At 38.5% G+C, this 15,197-nt stretch overlaps 1 protein-coding gene across 1 annotated transcript; it reads left to right on the forward strand.

Moving 5' to 3' along the window:
* Positions 1 to 306: 306 nt before the first annotated feature.
* LOC128737899 (probable tRNA(His) guanylyltransferase) lies at positions 307 to 3,631 on the forward strand. Its single transcript, XM_053832664.1, has 2 exons — positions 307 to 991; positions 1,044 to 3,631. Exons 1-2 carry the CDS (start codon positions 377 to 379, stop codon positions 1,380 to 1,382), a joined length of 954 nt encoding a protein of 317 aa, XP_053688639.1. The 5' UTR covers positions 307 to 376; the 3' UTR covers positions 1,383 to 3,631.
* Positions 3,632 to 15,197: the final 11,566 nt, after the last annotated feature.

Consider the following 15,197-nt stretch of genomic DNA (forward strand, 5'->3'; position numbering starts at 1 on the left):
GTGTGTATAAAACTTTTCAATACATTTTACACTGATTAAGTTGAAAGATATATCGCTCTATTGTGCAAAATTGATGTTAACAATAAAACACAAGCGGATCAAGTTGAAAACAATCAACAATCACTCTGCTACAGCAGTGCTGGCAGTTTTTGCACACTGATGCCAAATCGTTGGCTTTAGTTTCCGCGTATCTCTTACTGTGAGTATTTCTATATGTAATGCACACAGTGCACACATGTAAGGAATTTGACAGCGATAGTGCCCCCCTGTGACTGTGACGGTCATTGCGAGGATTTTAAGAGAGAGGCATATCTCTGAATTTCGAAAACAAAACATGTTTTTTTTTGTTTTGTGGTTTAGGTAGGTGGCTAAGACCATGGTTGGTTCATCTCGTCACATGTTAACGTTTATGAAGTGTCTTTCCGTTCGTTGCTGGTTGAATCGATTTAGAAATTTTCATTCAAGAAGCATGGCAAATAGTCGGTATGAATATGTGAAGAGTTATGAAATGCATGACATACTACAAAAAAATTGCTGGATTGTAGTACGCGTCGACGGTAAAGGTTTTCATAAGTTTTGTGAAGCTCACAAGTTTACTAAGCCAAACGATGAAAACGCATTGAATCTCATGAATTTGGCCGCGGTTGCGGTCATGCAGGAGTTTAACGAAATAACTCTTGCTTATGGACAAAGTGATGAATATTCATTTATATTTCGGAGAGACACCTCTATCTATGGCAGACGACGCGACAAACTGATAAGCTACGTGGGAAGTTTATTTACGTCAGCCTATGTCTGCAATTGGTCTTATATATTTAAGAATGCATTGACCCCGAAATATCCACCGACGTTTGATGCTCGGGCAGTATTATATCCCACGGATCAAAACCTTCGTGATTACCTCAGTTGGAGGCAAGCGGATGTTCATATTAACAATCTTTATAATACTACTTTTTGGAATTTAGTTGATTCGGGATTGACTAACGCAGAGGTAAAACAGACATTTTAATGTAAGTTTTTCATAACTTTTGTATTCTTTCCAGGCCGAAACACGTCTACGCGGAACACTTTCCAGCGATAAAAATGAAATACTTTTTCAAGAGTTTAATATCAACTATAATAATGAGCCAGCAATGTTTAGAAAAGGAACGATTTTAATGAGGAAGCAAATAGAGTTTCCTAGTGGGAAGTGCATTTCTTGCATCGCACCTTTTTTCGAGGATATGATAGGAGATAGTTTCTGGGACCGACATTCCGAATTATTGGATAAGTCAAAAACAGGCAATAGGATTATCTATGACGAGAAGACAAATAGTGTTATATTACAATATCAAGTCGAATGCTATAACCGAAGAAGGGGTTTGGATTTGCTTAAAATTTAAGGTGAATTAATTCTCATGTTAGTTTTGAAAGCATTTTTTTTGTTTTGTATAGGTAACATGCTGAATGAGCCTTCCAAGTGGCCTTCGAGATACGACGCTGGTCTAACATGCCAGTCGTCATATGTTGGAATTACAGCTTATAGAGGCTCTTACAGTCAATAGGAGCATAGCATTAGTTGACTGCGAAGTTGAATAAAAATAGCTCAAGTAGCACCTGGGCTTTGCTTTGCAATAACATGTTGAACTATCGAGAGAAAAAACAACAGTTAATTTAAGATTGGTTGTTTTGGTTAAGGAACTGATTTACACATGTAAAATCGACACTTAGCATAACTGAAGTTTTTATCCACTATCTGAAATGTCGGAATATGCAACTTTAATGTACAGTCAACTTTCGCTCGTTCGACTACGTTTTAATACGTAGGGTCAGGTGGGGCAAGACGGGTCACCTAATGAAAGTACCCGATGCGTTTTTCTACGCATTCAATTTTAACCCACTAATCATTTATTTAGATGGAGTCACTAATAATCTCTTCCTAAAAAATCAACAAGTCCGATTTTTCGAGGATCATATATTTTTTGTGAATACATTGAAAAGATATGTTATTTTAAGCTCTCAAAAGTGGATCAAAATGCGGGGCAAAATAGGTCTAACAAAAAGCGAATTTTTTTTATCGAAAACCTTTATGAATTCTTTACAGAAACCAAAATTATTTATTGGTGCTGCAGAAAAACGACTTCTATATTTCAAAATTGGCGACAAAAATGAACAAATAGAAACAAAATAAAAATTATATCAGAAAAAAAGTGAAATGTTGAAAAACTAACCTTTTCCCGGATTAACTGTTGTGTGGATAAAATATACGCCGGGCCAGCTAAAAATAGTCATTTACAACAATAAAGAAACTCAAATACAAATATATGGACAAACATAGGGTGCCACACAAGCTTTTTTCAATGTGACCCATCTTGCCCCTCTTGAGCTGGTAGAACAATATACATGTTTATAATATTTTTTTTTGAAACGATGGTTCTACAATTGATGAAGGGACGGTAAGGGAAAGTAAATGAAGAAGGAATGAGGGGAAGAGTGGAAAGGAAGGGGGGTAATAGGTAGCTACGCTTAACAAGTTGTCGTTGTGACTCCTATGAGAGGTGACCATTTTTTTACAAGAGCTCGGTTTAAGTCATTGTGATAAGAAATCGAATGATTTCTCATTTAGAAATGAAATTATCTAAAAAGATGTTCAAAAGGGTTCAACTCTAGACTGAATGCTGATGTTTCGATAGCGCTAGGACAATTGTATGGTGCCTACCGCTCACAATTATCGACAGTATGTTTAGATTCAACATCCCAGTACAATATGTATGTACCACACAATTGACCTGTTCGACAGAAACTTATGCGATGACGGTGGTGATCTTTGGAACTAGCAGAACGGTGAGAAAGTTGACAGTTTGCTTGAAGAATCGGAAAAAAGTTTACTTTTTTAATTTTCTTAATGTAGTCGAACAATGTACAAGTAAAATTAGTATTGCAAAATGTAAGAAAATTGAGTCCTTTATTTTTGGTATATACTTTGTCAGTGGTTTGTTTACAGTATATATGAGAAAATAATGTTTTTGTATATTTATGCGACAACAAACAGGTTACATATCACGCTAAATTATAAAAATCCACGTGCTTGAGTGGTAAAAAACTTGTTTTTTGTGAAATTAATATAAACCAGGCTATTGCAAGCAAGATACAGGATAATTAAAGAGAACATTCATATTTTCATGTAGTGCCGGAGCAATATGGTTCGATAAGACTGAAAGATATTCAAATCTCCAGAACTTTGACTTGAACCAATACAAAACAAGCATAAGGATCTTGTAAAGTAGAAAAACATTCCAATAATATGCAAAAACCGCTTTAGGATCACTTCTGTGTTCGATTAGTTAACTCGCCACACTAACTTTTACAGTATTCTTCAAATTTATGCTCTTTCAATTCACTATTTTAAAAGTGTTTTTAAAATAACTTGTAAAATAGCAAATTTCTTACAAAACCTGATAAAAATTTAGTAAAGTTTTCAATCGAAAACCAGTTAAAAATTAAATTTACTGAAAATTTTTTATGAAATGTACCGCATCTGACATTTGTTTTCGTTTTTCTCACCATCGCAATAGGTAGCGACACGCTGGCAGTTTTTACTCAAATTTGTCAATTACAATTTTGCTTCAATTTCACCTAAAATTGTTCAGATAGTTGAGTTTACATTTAGTTCTATCCAAAAATATATATCTTTGCTGCCTCGAAGCTTTCCATGCACCTTAACAAGGTATGACTATAGTTACTATATATATATAGTTCGGCGGATAGAAAATCGGGAGCCAAATAAACGTCAAAAGCGGAGCCAAAAGCTTTTCAAAATCCAAAATGCAGGAGTAATGTTAAAAAAATACACTTTATTTTCATAGAACTAGTCATTTTCAACACCCGCCAGTGATTATTTCTCGTAAAAACCTGCACATTTCACCATAATTTCAAATTTAATTTCATAAATCAGGGATGCCAATTCGCCTGGTTTTCTATCCGCCGAACTATATATTGTCAATTGCAAGGAAAATTGTACCATCCAAAGTGCGATATCGCTCATAAAAGTGCTATTTCGCATTAAATCGTTTCGGTATCTTCGGCGCACTTATTGCTTGAAAGGTAACGAAAAAGTGCGCCGAAGATACCGAAACGATTTAATGCAAAATAGCACTTTTATGAGCGATATCGCACTTTGGATGGTACAATTTTCCTTCACACAGAAAAATTTCATGGTAAATTCTACCATTTTAGGGGTAAGCTTGACCAGAAAAGTATGGTGGTTTTCAACCGACTGGGAAAACTGGTCTAGACAACATTTTCATGGTTATTTCGACTATAAGCTTGAACAATGGACGCATGGTACGGTTGACCACGCATAGTAGGCATAACTATAATCTGTATACCATAAAATTGTCATCATTACAATGCTTTAGTTATCTTAACCACTTTTTGTATAGTTTTACTGACAAGAAAATAGTCATCTTGGACAAAAAAATAAACGGAACTAGCTGGTTGCAGTGACAATTTTATGGTAAAAATGACCATGTATGGTTGGGACAACTATAATTTAAAACTATACAATTGTCATCATGACAATGGTTTTGTTATCATGACCAGGTTTTGTATGATATTGCTGACAAGAAAATAGTCATCTTAAACACGCAATGAACGGGACGAGTTGGTTGTCGTGACAATTTCGTGGTAAAAATGACGTTATTAACTATTGTTGAAATAACCATGAACGTAGTCATCTCAACTATAAATTTTATAGTTTTTATGATCATTCACGTTATACTTACTCCGAATGAATCAAACGAATCTTTTGCAATAAATGAATGTGGTGCACCTGCAGGTATACTTACAGAGAAACTTTCAAGTATACTTGCAGATGCACCACATTCAATTATTGCAAAAGATTCATATGATTCTTTCGAAGTAAGCATAATGTGAACGGTAATATATAAATAAATTAGACGGATTTCTCATTATTTCACAATCCAAATAACAAACAATCGGTTATGTCTATACATATATATCGTAGATTACTATAATTTTAACAGGAATTTTACGTACGTTTTTGGTGTGGCTCTGCAGTGTAGGTTTGCTGACTGTGGTTACCTGCATTCCGAGTATAGATTCATCCGCGGCTAAAACCACAATTTGCGATGTTCAGCCTGCAGCAGAGCCTGTCAGATCTGACATATTTAGCTGGAATATACTGAAGTGAAACCACTGGCTACCTATTAGTTTGAACTGCCTGAACATTAATCGAATGTGGCATAGACTTCACGTTATCCTATTTGGGATGAGAAGCGGTTTTAGACGTGTGCTAAACTAACACATACCAATATTTACCTCAAAGTTGTCGAGCCCGTGTAGCTACTACTCTAAAAATCCTTATCATGATGACACATCCAATGACGATCATCGGTTATTGGGACTTCGAATAAATTGGAAACATCTCCCGGGGGCATTATGCAGCAGAATCCTGTACGGATGGGAAAATCGATAATCCTGGAAATAGTTTTCTGGACATATGCCGTATTCTTGACTGCAGACAACACGTCTAACTTAAGCCTATCCATGATGCCAATTAACTACAGGATAAGATTCTCCACCGTGCACCATGCATTGAAAATATTGTTATTTCAACTGTTATAAACGGCAAGCAAAGGTGATCTCCATCAAGTGATTTAACAATTGGTTTCTGATCAATTTCATCAGAACAGGTTGGTACAACCGACATAATTAGCATTTTATATATGTTCGGTTCTAAGGGAAAGTCTGTCATACGGCAATCTAATCATGCCGGCTGTCTTTCGTTGTCTAATGCAGATAAAGAGTGCAATAGGTCTGAAGCAGGCAACAGTAATTCAACTAGCGGAGCATCCATAAAATCAAACTGCAGGAAATCGTTAATTCCCAGCTGAAATATCATTGTGGTCAAATCGGTACGCTAAATTTTTGGAACCAGCATCGGAAGCGTTTTACGTTCCATTCTAGTTTTTGAGATGAAGACTTTTTGCTCAACAAATCCTGGATTAACCACATAATAAATACCATCGACTGTGAGCGATGTTTTCGTTATGTCCGTTCGTAGTGTGTCAGCAACTTGAATAACAGACGACTGAAATGAACAAAATTGAATAAACATTGAAATACGACAAAAATTAAATACTCACTTCATTCGTTCGTTGGATATGCCGTAGTTTCGGGGTAGTTTAAAGGCCGGCCGAAATCTTCCGATCAAGTAGGACGTCATAACTGCTGGTAGAAGTAGATTTTACGATTGAAATATTTCAAAGTCTCGGAGTTGCTAATTGTGACTCTGATCGGTTTTAGAAGTCTATTGTGCTCCAGTGTCTGCTGACGGAAATAGTTTGACGATGGTCTAGCTCAGTGGTGGCCACGGTACAAGCATATTGCGGGCTAAATCAGATCTCCCCAATAGATCCGCGGCCCTAAATGACTTCTGACATTAATAAATTCAACCTATAGTGTCCGTCCGCCATCTATCAAACCAGTTCGCGGGCCGCAAAGGCCAAATTCAAGAGCCGCAGTTTGGCCATCACTGGTCTAGCTGGTGTTACATAGGATGTCATTTTGAATTATTCGACTGAAGGTACCAAAAGTGTAATCCTCAATTCCCGACACGAATCAGCCATCGTTGGCAGTTCCAGAACCTGCTTTTTGTTTGTACGTGTGGCAGGATGTTCGAACTGGTTTGTCTGATCATCTGGATGCTACGCTTGTTCCGCACCTGCCACTCTACCGGTCAGGAAAAATATGTACTAACTTTTGATTCCTGTCGGTCTACTATATTGCCGCTTTCCTCTGTCGAAACGTATTTACTTCTGTTTTTTGCTGAAATATCCAGTAAAACACTGTACCTGGAAAACAACATATTAGCCTCAACCGTTTGAAACAGTCCTAATCGAGTTCATTGCTGGTCCTAAAAAGAGTTATTATGGTGTATTTGAAGATAATAAAAGATGATTTTTCTATTTCTTTACCTAAAGCACAAATGGTGCTTCCTGTAGTCCGTACGGTATGGAGTTATGAGGCGATTAAAACTTTGGATTGATTCTTTTTTTTCACTGGCCTAATAAAATAAAAAGTTTCACTGGCCTGTGGATTCCGATATAAAACATCTGTTGGTGAGCAAACCGTGATCATTGTATTGTATTTACGACGAATCAAGAAGATCTATGACGTGGATCTTGGACCCGGCAACAATACCGTTCGCACAATAGAGGCTAAATAGAGTGACTATATACAGAGTGGCGACAATGTCAAAATTGGAATGATAATTATCTGTCAGTGTCATTCCAATCGAGCAGACGACCTATCCAATGCGTATGCAGGAAAGAGAAAGAAAACCCTTGGAAAAACCGCATTGCATACATTTGGGATGACTTGTCGCCACTCTGTATATAGTCACTCTAAGGCTAAATGTTGTGATTGCTGGATGGTGTTGGCTCATTCCTAGTTTTTGTAAAGAGCTGCAATCCGGTTATGTTCGATATTTCGGAAGCAAGTAACAGATGCAAATTTTCTTAAAAATATGTTGCGGAAAATATAAAGAAAAAGAAAATATTGTACCCAACAAATATTTTTGTTATATAACAACTTATCAGGCGTTTGCTACTCGGTATTAGCTATACAATGGTTTTAATAAGGTATACTATTAAACAAAAATGTTTGTTGGGTATACAGAAAAATGAATTTTGTCTGTTCTGCATGTGCCTTATAGACTAGGAAACTACTAAACCGATCGGAGTGAAAATTTGTATGCGGTTTTTAGGGCCAGGGAAGGTTCTTATTGTACTAGCTAGTGCTGCTAATGAAAATACGTCTGTGCCGCCCAGTTGTAAAGTTTGTACTTCCCAGTATGTATATTAAATAGCATATCCAAGAATCTATGTTTACTAGATCAACGGATAATAGAGTTTATAAATATTTTACTATACTACACAGGGTGGCTCCCATACAAATAAAACCCAAATTTTACATATCTCGAGAACCAATCAAGCAAATTGAACCAAATTTTGGATGAGGTGGGGTTTTCCCTTCTCTGGAAGGGGTTGTACTCACACAAATAAAGCGGATATTTTTGCAAAACTCAAAAACTAATTGAACTCGAGAAAAATTCTTCCATAAACATTAGTCAATATCAAGATCACTAAAAACTGCTTATATACACTAGATGATTCAGGGCGAGACGGCCGCAGGTCGCGAGTACTGCCGGCGGAAGCGCTGACCACTACGAGGGGGGGCAGTCCCCAGTTTCCTAGGTCTACTGCCCTCTATTACTTTCCTTCAGTTGGGTCCGAACGAGCGACGGCGGGTAAGTGAGGATCGCACCCGCGAAATAGTACTTTTCGCTAAAAGGGTTTTCGCGAAATGGTATTCCGCTAACACTATATTCCGCATTATGGTCAACTGAGAATTGGTTTCCGCGAAAATTCGGCGAAATGTTATATAATCACGGTGAATATTTAAATACTATTAGCTTTATTTTATCTGCCGTAATAATAATGGTGGGAGCAGCCACGTAGCCAGGGGGGCCTGGCGGCCTTGGCCCATCCCCCGAAATATTTTGGCTCACATTTTTATCGCGGCACTGCAAGAGATCTGTCGCAAAGGCGAGAAGGTGTGGAGGATCCGTGGCGGTAAAGTCAAATTTTTCCAGAGCGGTGGAGCGATCGACGAGCTGGGAACGGGCTTCGTAGTATTGGGAAAAATGCAGGATCACGTAATGGACTGGAAAGCGATCAACGAGAGGATGTGTGTGTTGAGGATAAAAGGCCGTTTCTTCAACTACACCATCATAAACGAGCATTGTCCATACGAAGGTAGACCCGACGACGAGAAGGAAGCGTTCTATGTGCAGCTGCAGGCAACGTACGACAGCTGCACACGACAGGACATCAAGATCGTCATCGGCGATATGAACGCCCAGGTCGGCAGGGAAGCAATGTATAGACCGGTGATCGGGTCCCATAGCCTGCACACCGATACGAACGACAACGGCCAGCGATGCATGATCACCAGCGATGGTGATCAGAAGCACTTTCTTTTCCCACAAAGAATCCAAAAAGCCACCTGGAGATCACCTGACCAATGAACTTCGAACCAAATCGACCATATTCACATCGAGGGCCGGTTTTTCTCGAATATCACCAACGTACACTCCCTACGGGGTACGGATACCGACTCGGACAATTACCTAATAGCAGTACACGTGCGCTTAAAGCTAGATGCTTCGACCCTCGAAAACGGGTGGAGTATGATACGCTCGGCCGTCAACGGGGTCGCAACCTCGGCGCTAGGAGTGGAAACCTCGAGCGGAACTAAAAAAGTGGTCTCTAGGAAACTCCGGTAATATACGTGGGAAAGGCGAGACCACACGAAGCCAGCTCCCCCTCGATCCAAAGTGTGTTCGGCTACTGGTAGTAAGAAAACTACGGCCTCCATGAGGCCAAACCTCCGGTAATTCCGTCTCTCCTAAATGCCAGTGAGCGGTAAAATCACAAAAATACAGTGCAGATAAACCTTCCACTTGCGAAAGCTGTTTCGGGCGTAATTTTCAGGAGGTTTATCGAACACGGTGTGGACCTGGCCCTGGGGTGACATTGCGATTCTCGTTTCGAGTGATTTTGGTTCGTTTCGACCACGTTAAATGAATGTGCGAAACGAACTAAAATCACTCGAAACGAAAATCGCAATACCACCCCTGATTCAAGAGCCCTGGGTCTACAAAGGAAGAATACAAGGTATTCAAACAAGAACATGTAAGTTCTTCTATGATGACAAATATGATCCTCCGAGAGCTGCTGTCTTGGCCAACGCAAACATTAATTGTTTGCCCATTACAGAGTTCATCAAACGAGACATAGTGGCGATCAGAGTTGAGGTGTCAATCGCCAAGGGAAATCCGATATTATCGTAGCATCGCCCCATTTTCCTGGAGACGTTCCTAAGGTTGCAACTCAAGAGGTTGCGGCGTTCGTCAAATTCTGCATAGAAGTCAACAAAGACTGTATTATCGGCTGCGATGCCAACTCTATCGCATTTTGTGGGGAAGCACCGACCAGGGGTGTGAAATTGTCAAAATTTTGCGGACTAAACATCCATGAATGGCGACAATTTGGAACCAGCCAGCGTATCGAAAATAACAGCTAATAATAGTTAAATTATAACTAAAAGGCTACGTTTAACTGCTTTCTAATTAATTTCAGTTGTTTTAAAACGAATCAACCTTTAAGTAGGTCCCAGCACCAAAGGTATTAAAACCAATGAGTGGGACATGGACAATGTATGTGATTTGACAGCCACACCACCTCGCTGGCACCGACATCAACAATCGAGATGAGTGCCTTTTAGAATTTCTCTCGTTAAACAATATCGACATTGCTAATAAAAACAATGAACCTACATTCATGAATGCTATGAGGCAGGAAGTCTTGGACCTGATCTTGTGAGAAGCTAAGAGGCAAAAGGTTTCGAATTTGTGGGTTTTGCTGATGATTTGGTCATCATGGTTCTTTGAAAATTCGACGACGTGATATCGGATAGAATGCAGAGGGCCTTGGTGTAGTAAAGAAGGCCTGGGCATCAATCCCTCTATAACAACAATTGTTTGTGTTGTTTCATTAGGAAGAAGAAACTGAAATTACAATCTCTACACCTTAAGGAAGAAATTAAATGTAGAGTCTCGTCTCAGGAGTAATCCTATACGCTAAACTATCTTGGCACGCACACTTAGATTTAATAATTAGCAAGACAGACTGCCTTATGGGTATGTTCTAGACTGGTAGGAAAAAATGGGTCCTCAAACCAAAAATGGTGATGTGGGTCTATACCGCCGTTGTGAGACCTAAGATAGCTTATGCCTCGTAGGTATGGTGGCCAAAAACTAATAAAAGCCACAGCTATTGAAAATTTGAACAAACTTCAACGATTATCATGCATGGCCGTAACTGGAGCAATGAAAAGCACACTTTCAAAGGTTCTAGAAGCTATCCTCCACTTACTACCCCTGAACCAACATGTTCAGTTAGAGGCTAAGAAAAGTGTCCTAACACTTAAACGATTGAAGACAATACTCGACGGAGATAAAACCGGTCACTTGAGTATCCTGAATCTTCTACCTGTTTGTCGGTCCAGCTGCGGAAATGTGAAAACACAAAAAGACAAAAAGTGAAATGTCGGAAAACTACCCTTTTGCCGCAAGAACTGTTTTGTGGATAAAATATATGCCGGGCCAGCTAAAAACTTATTTAATAACAACAATAAATAAACTCAAAAATATAGATATATGGACAAACATAGAGTGCCACACAAGTCTTTTTCAGTCTAACCCATCTTGCCCCTATTGAGCTGGTAGAACAAAATAAATGTTTATTTAAAACTTTGTAGTATATAACAAACTAGCTGACCCGACAAACTTCCCCCATTGCTTAGCCTGATAAAATAAAGCGGATAGCATTTAGATATTCGCCATCATTGCAAACCATTTAGCCGAATACCATTTTGCGGAACACCAATTCTCGGTTGACTATAACGCGGAATATAGAGTTTCGCAAAATACTATTTCGCGAAAAACCTTACGCGGGATGTACCATTTCACGGAAAATCTTTTCGTAGAAAGTACCATTTCGCAGGGGTGACCCAACTGAAGGAAAGTAATAGAGGTCAGTAGATCTAGGAAAATAAATAAACCTAGATAGAGGTAATTTCTACGGGGGGCTGCCCCTCACAGTGGCCGGCGCTTCCGACTGCAGGTCGCCGGCAACACGCGGCGTGTGGCCGTCGCACGCTGAATTATCTAATGTTACTATTGATAGTTTTTGGTGGTTAATCAATAACAAGATTAATGTTTTATGAAAGAATCTAAAATTGCTCGAATTCGATTAGTTTTTGAGTTACGCAAAAATTTCTGTTTTATTTGTATGAGAGTCCTTATCCCCCTACCACAGGGGTGAGGGGTCTCAAACCATCATTAAAAGAATGCTGGCTCCAAACCCCCCCCCCCCACATGCCAAATTTGGTTCCATTTGCTTGATTACTTCTCGAGTTATAAGGAAATTTGTATTTCATTTGCATGGGAGCCCCCCCCCCCTCCTAAAAACCGAGAGGGGTCCAATTTCATCATAGAAAAAATTCATGCCTCCAAAAACACCCACATGCCAAATATGGTTCCATTTGATTAACTAGTTCTCGAGTTATAAGGAAATTTGTATTTCATTTGTATAGGAGCCCCCTCTCCTGAAGCGGGGAAAGGTTTCAATTCATCATAGAAAACATTCTTGTCTCCAAAAACACTCATATGTCATATTTTGTTCCACTTGCTTGATTAGTTCACGAGTTACGAGGAAATTTGTGTTTCATTGGTATGGGAGCGGCACTAAAAGCCTTTAAAATTTTTAAGTGCTCCTCAAAAATTGTCTGGGATTGCAATTGCTTCTTACGGCAACTAAGCCAAGTGAACTCGGTAAAATTGTACTAGGTTCCTGGTCATTGCGCTATAGAGTGGAATGAACTTTCAGACGAACCAGCCAGATGTGGATCTAACCCTCCATTCACGGTTCCAAATCCATTTCGCTGCATCCCTGACTGTGTGCTGAAAAGTGAGCTGACACAACGGGAGAGCCGAACAGGCATGGCCAATTGGATGGCCGTACAATCCCTCAAACAATCAAAAAAATTATAACGCCGTGTATTAGGGTTACTCAAAAGTTGACATCAAGAAATCTCAGCACGCTTACCGGTCTTGTGACAGGACATTGTGCGAGTAAATACCATCTTCGGAATCTCGGTTTCGTACAAGATAACATTTGTCGCTTGTGTAATGCCGAGCGTGATACCTCGGAACACTTGCTCTGCAATTGTGGAGCACTAATAGGACGTAGAGTGCAGTATCCCAAAAATGGTCTACCAGAGCCAAGGGAGATCTGCTTTGCGTCGCCGATCAAGGTACCAACGTTCAAAAACCAAGTCATCCCTGATTGGTACCTGTCTCGCTCCAGCTACGAGCCTATTACTTACTTAACAAGTGATAGGTAAGCTTGAAGCGTACAGTAAAAGAAATAAACGGGGCATAGCACAATAGTTCAAAATAATGGACGCAGTGGTAAGAGTACTCAACAGAAGAGGGAGTTTCATAACGCAATTCTTGACAGTTATTCAAGATCAGTGTTATCGCTCAGAAGTACGAAAAATCGAGCAGATATAGTATAATGGGGACATGGCAATCGTTCGCATTATTCCAATTTTTCTCGGTGACGGTAATTGCGGCTTTTAAAAGTAGAGAGTGTTGGTTATTGGGTTATTGGGTTAGGTTACATGCTATACATGAAACTAAAACTGGCGGTTGCTGAAGGACTCAACAAACCACCTACTCATGGAAGAGAAATTAATGTATCTAAAGTAATTGCTTAGATTGAGTAATTTTTATAAAAGAGAATTTGAAATCAAAGCATATTAATAGCTAATACAATAAAAACATTAAATGCATACCTGTCTGCAAGATTCTTGTGTTTCGCAACTTTTGATGCAATTTGCAATCTATGTTCAGTAATGATTCTCTGCTCAATCGCTTGCGATAGTGCTTTTCCACTCGCGCCTCCACATATTGCGATCTCTCTAAGGCCTAACTCAAGAGCATGTTTGTCGCTTAAGGATTACTCGATCTGTATAAAACATTTCAATTAAATTATGACTATTAAATTTTCAACCGTTACTCACCAGGTCATTGACTAATTCACAAGGGTATATTTTACGCTCAAGGATTGCAATTGGCAATCGTAAAGCCATAGCTTAGCCAGTACATTTCCTAAAAAAGTTATTTATCACAATTTGCTCCTAGTAGTTTGCGTCTCATGTGTAGTAATCCAAATATACCTGACGAATATTAAAGAAAAGATAATACCAATAATTCATACAATCAAAAAATATCGAATACTACCTATAGATGATGGTCTGCATGCAGATAGGATATATAAATTGCCTTTATTACAGTTCCAAATATACGTTTCCAACAGTCTATCCCGCAGCTCCCTCGCCGCAGTCAAGTTAAATGGAAATATTCGGACATCATTTCGCGTTTTATCCAAAAACACTTCACGGACACGTCTAAACCACCGATTGAACTGTTTAGAGCGGAAGTCCAGCACCATCCGCAATTAAAAAAATAAAACAGACAAGCTATAAATAACACCGATTACACCATAACAGTTTAGCAGTTTGTTTTTGTTAGTACACTACACAGTGAAATAATTCAACCTGTTTTCACGTACACAGAAAATAATTTAATACAATTTGTCACTTAAAGATTAAATTTTTTTTTATTATTTGTTTTGCACTAACAAACTGTTCATAATATCAAAAAATTTTTAATAAAAACAAAAAAACTCACAACTAAGCACATCACTCGTGACTCAAATTTTTCGTAATGGCGGTGCGGTTTCAAATGACAGAAAGAAAAAGGGCAAAATAAACATAAAATTGTCATCAAGAAACGCGTTTCCATAGTCGGTTGAAAAGCACTAAACTTATACTGTTTCGATAACCCATAAAAATGTTAAAACTACCATGATATTCTTACAGTTAGTAAGTTACTAATTTTATGGTCCTGTTGACAATTCAATATTGTTATATCAAGCTGCAAAAATATTGTCATTAGAAGTATGAGAGAAAAGTCAATTTAACCACGGAAATAGTCAGCGATTTGCTTGTTGTCATAGTAGTTTTAACCACGAAACTTCTCAAGTTGACAATAATCATGGTAAGCGCTACAATATTGCAATATAGTTAAGATGACCATGCATACATGTTTCGCATTACCATGGTTTTTTTCTCAGTGTTGCAATTGACAATATATAGTAACTATAATGGAAAGCTCCGAGGTAGCAAAGATACATATTTTTGGATAGAACTAAGTGTAAACTCAATTATCTGAACAATTTTAGGTGAAATTAAAGCAAAATTGTAATTGTGCGGTACATACATATTGTACCGGGATGTTGAATCTAAACATACTGTCGATAATTGTAAGCGATAGGCACCATACAATTGTCCTAGAGCTACCGAAACATCAGTATTCGGTCTAGATTTGAACCCTTTTGAACATCTTTTTAGATAATTTCATTTCTAAATGAGAAATCATTCGATTTCTTATCACAATGACTTAAACCGAGCTCTTGTAAAAAATGGTCAGCAATTCACAGAGA

Source organism: Sabethes cyaneus, chromosome 1 (assembly GCF_943734655.1).
Source record: "Sabethes cyaneus chromosome 1, idSabCyanKW18_F2, whole genome shotgun sequence".
NCBI classification, from domain to species: Eukaryota; Metazoa; Arthropoda; class Insecta; order Diptera; family Culicidae; genus Sabethes; species Sabethes cyaneus.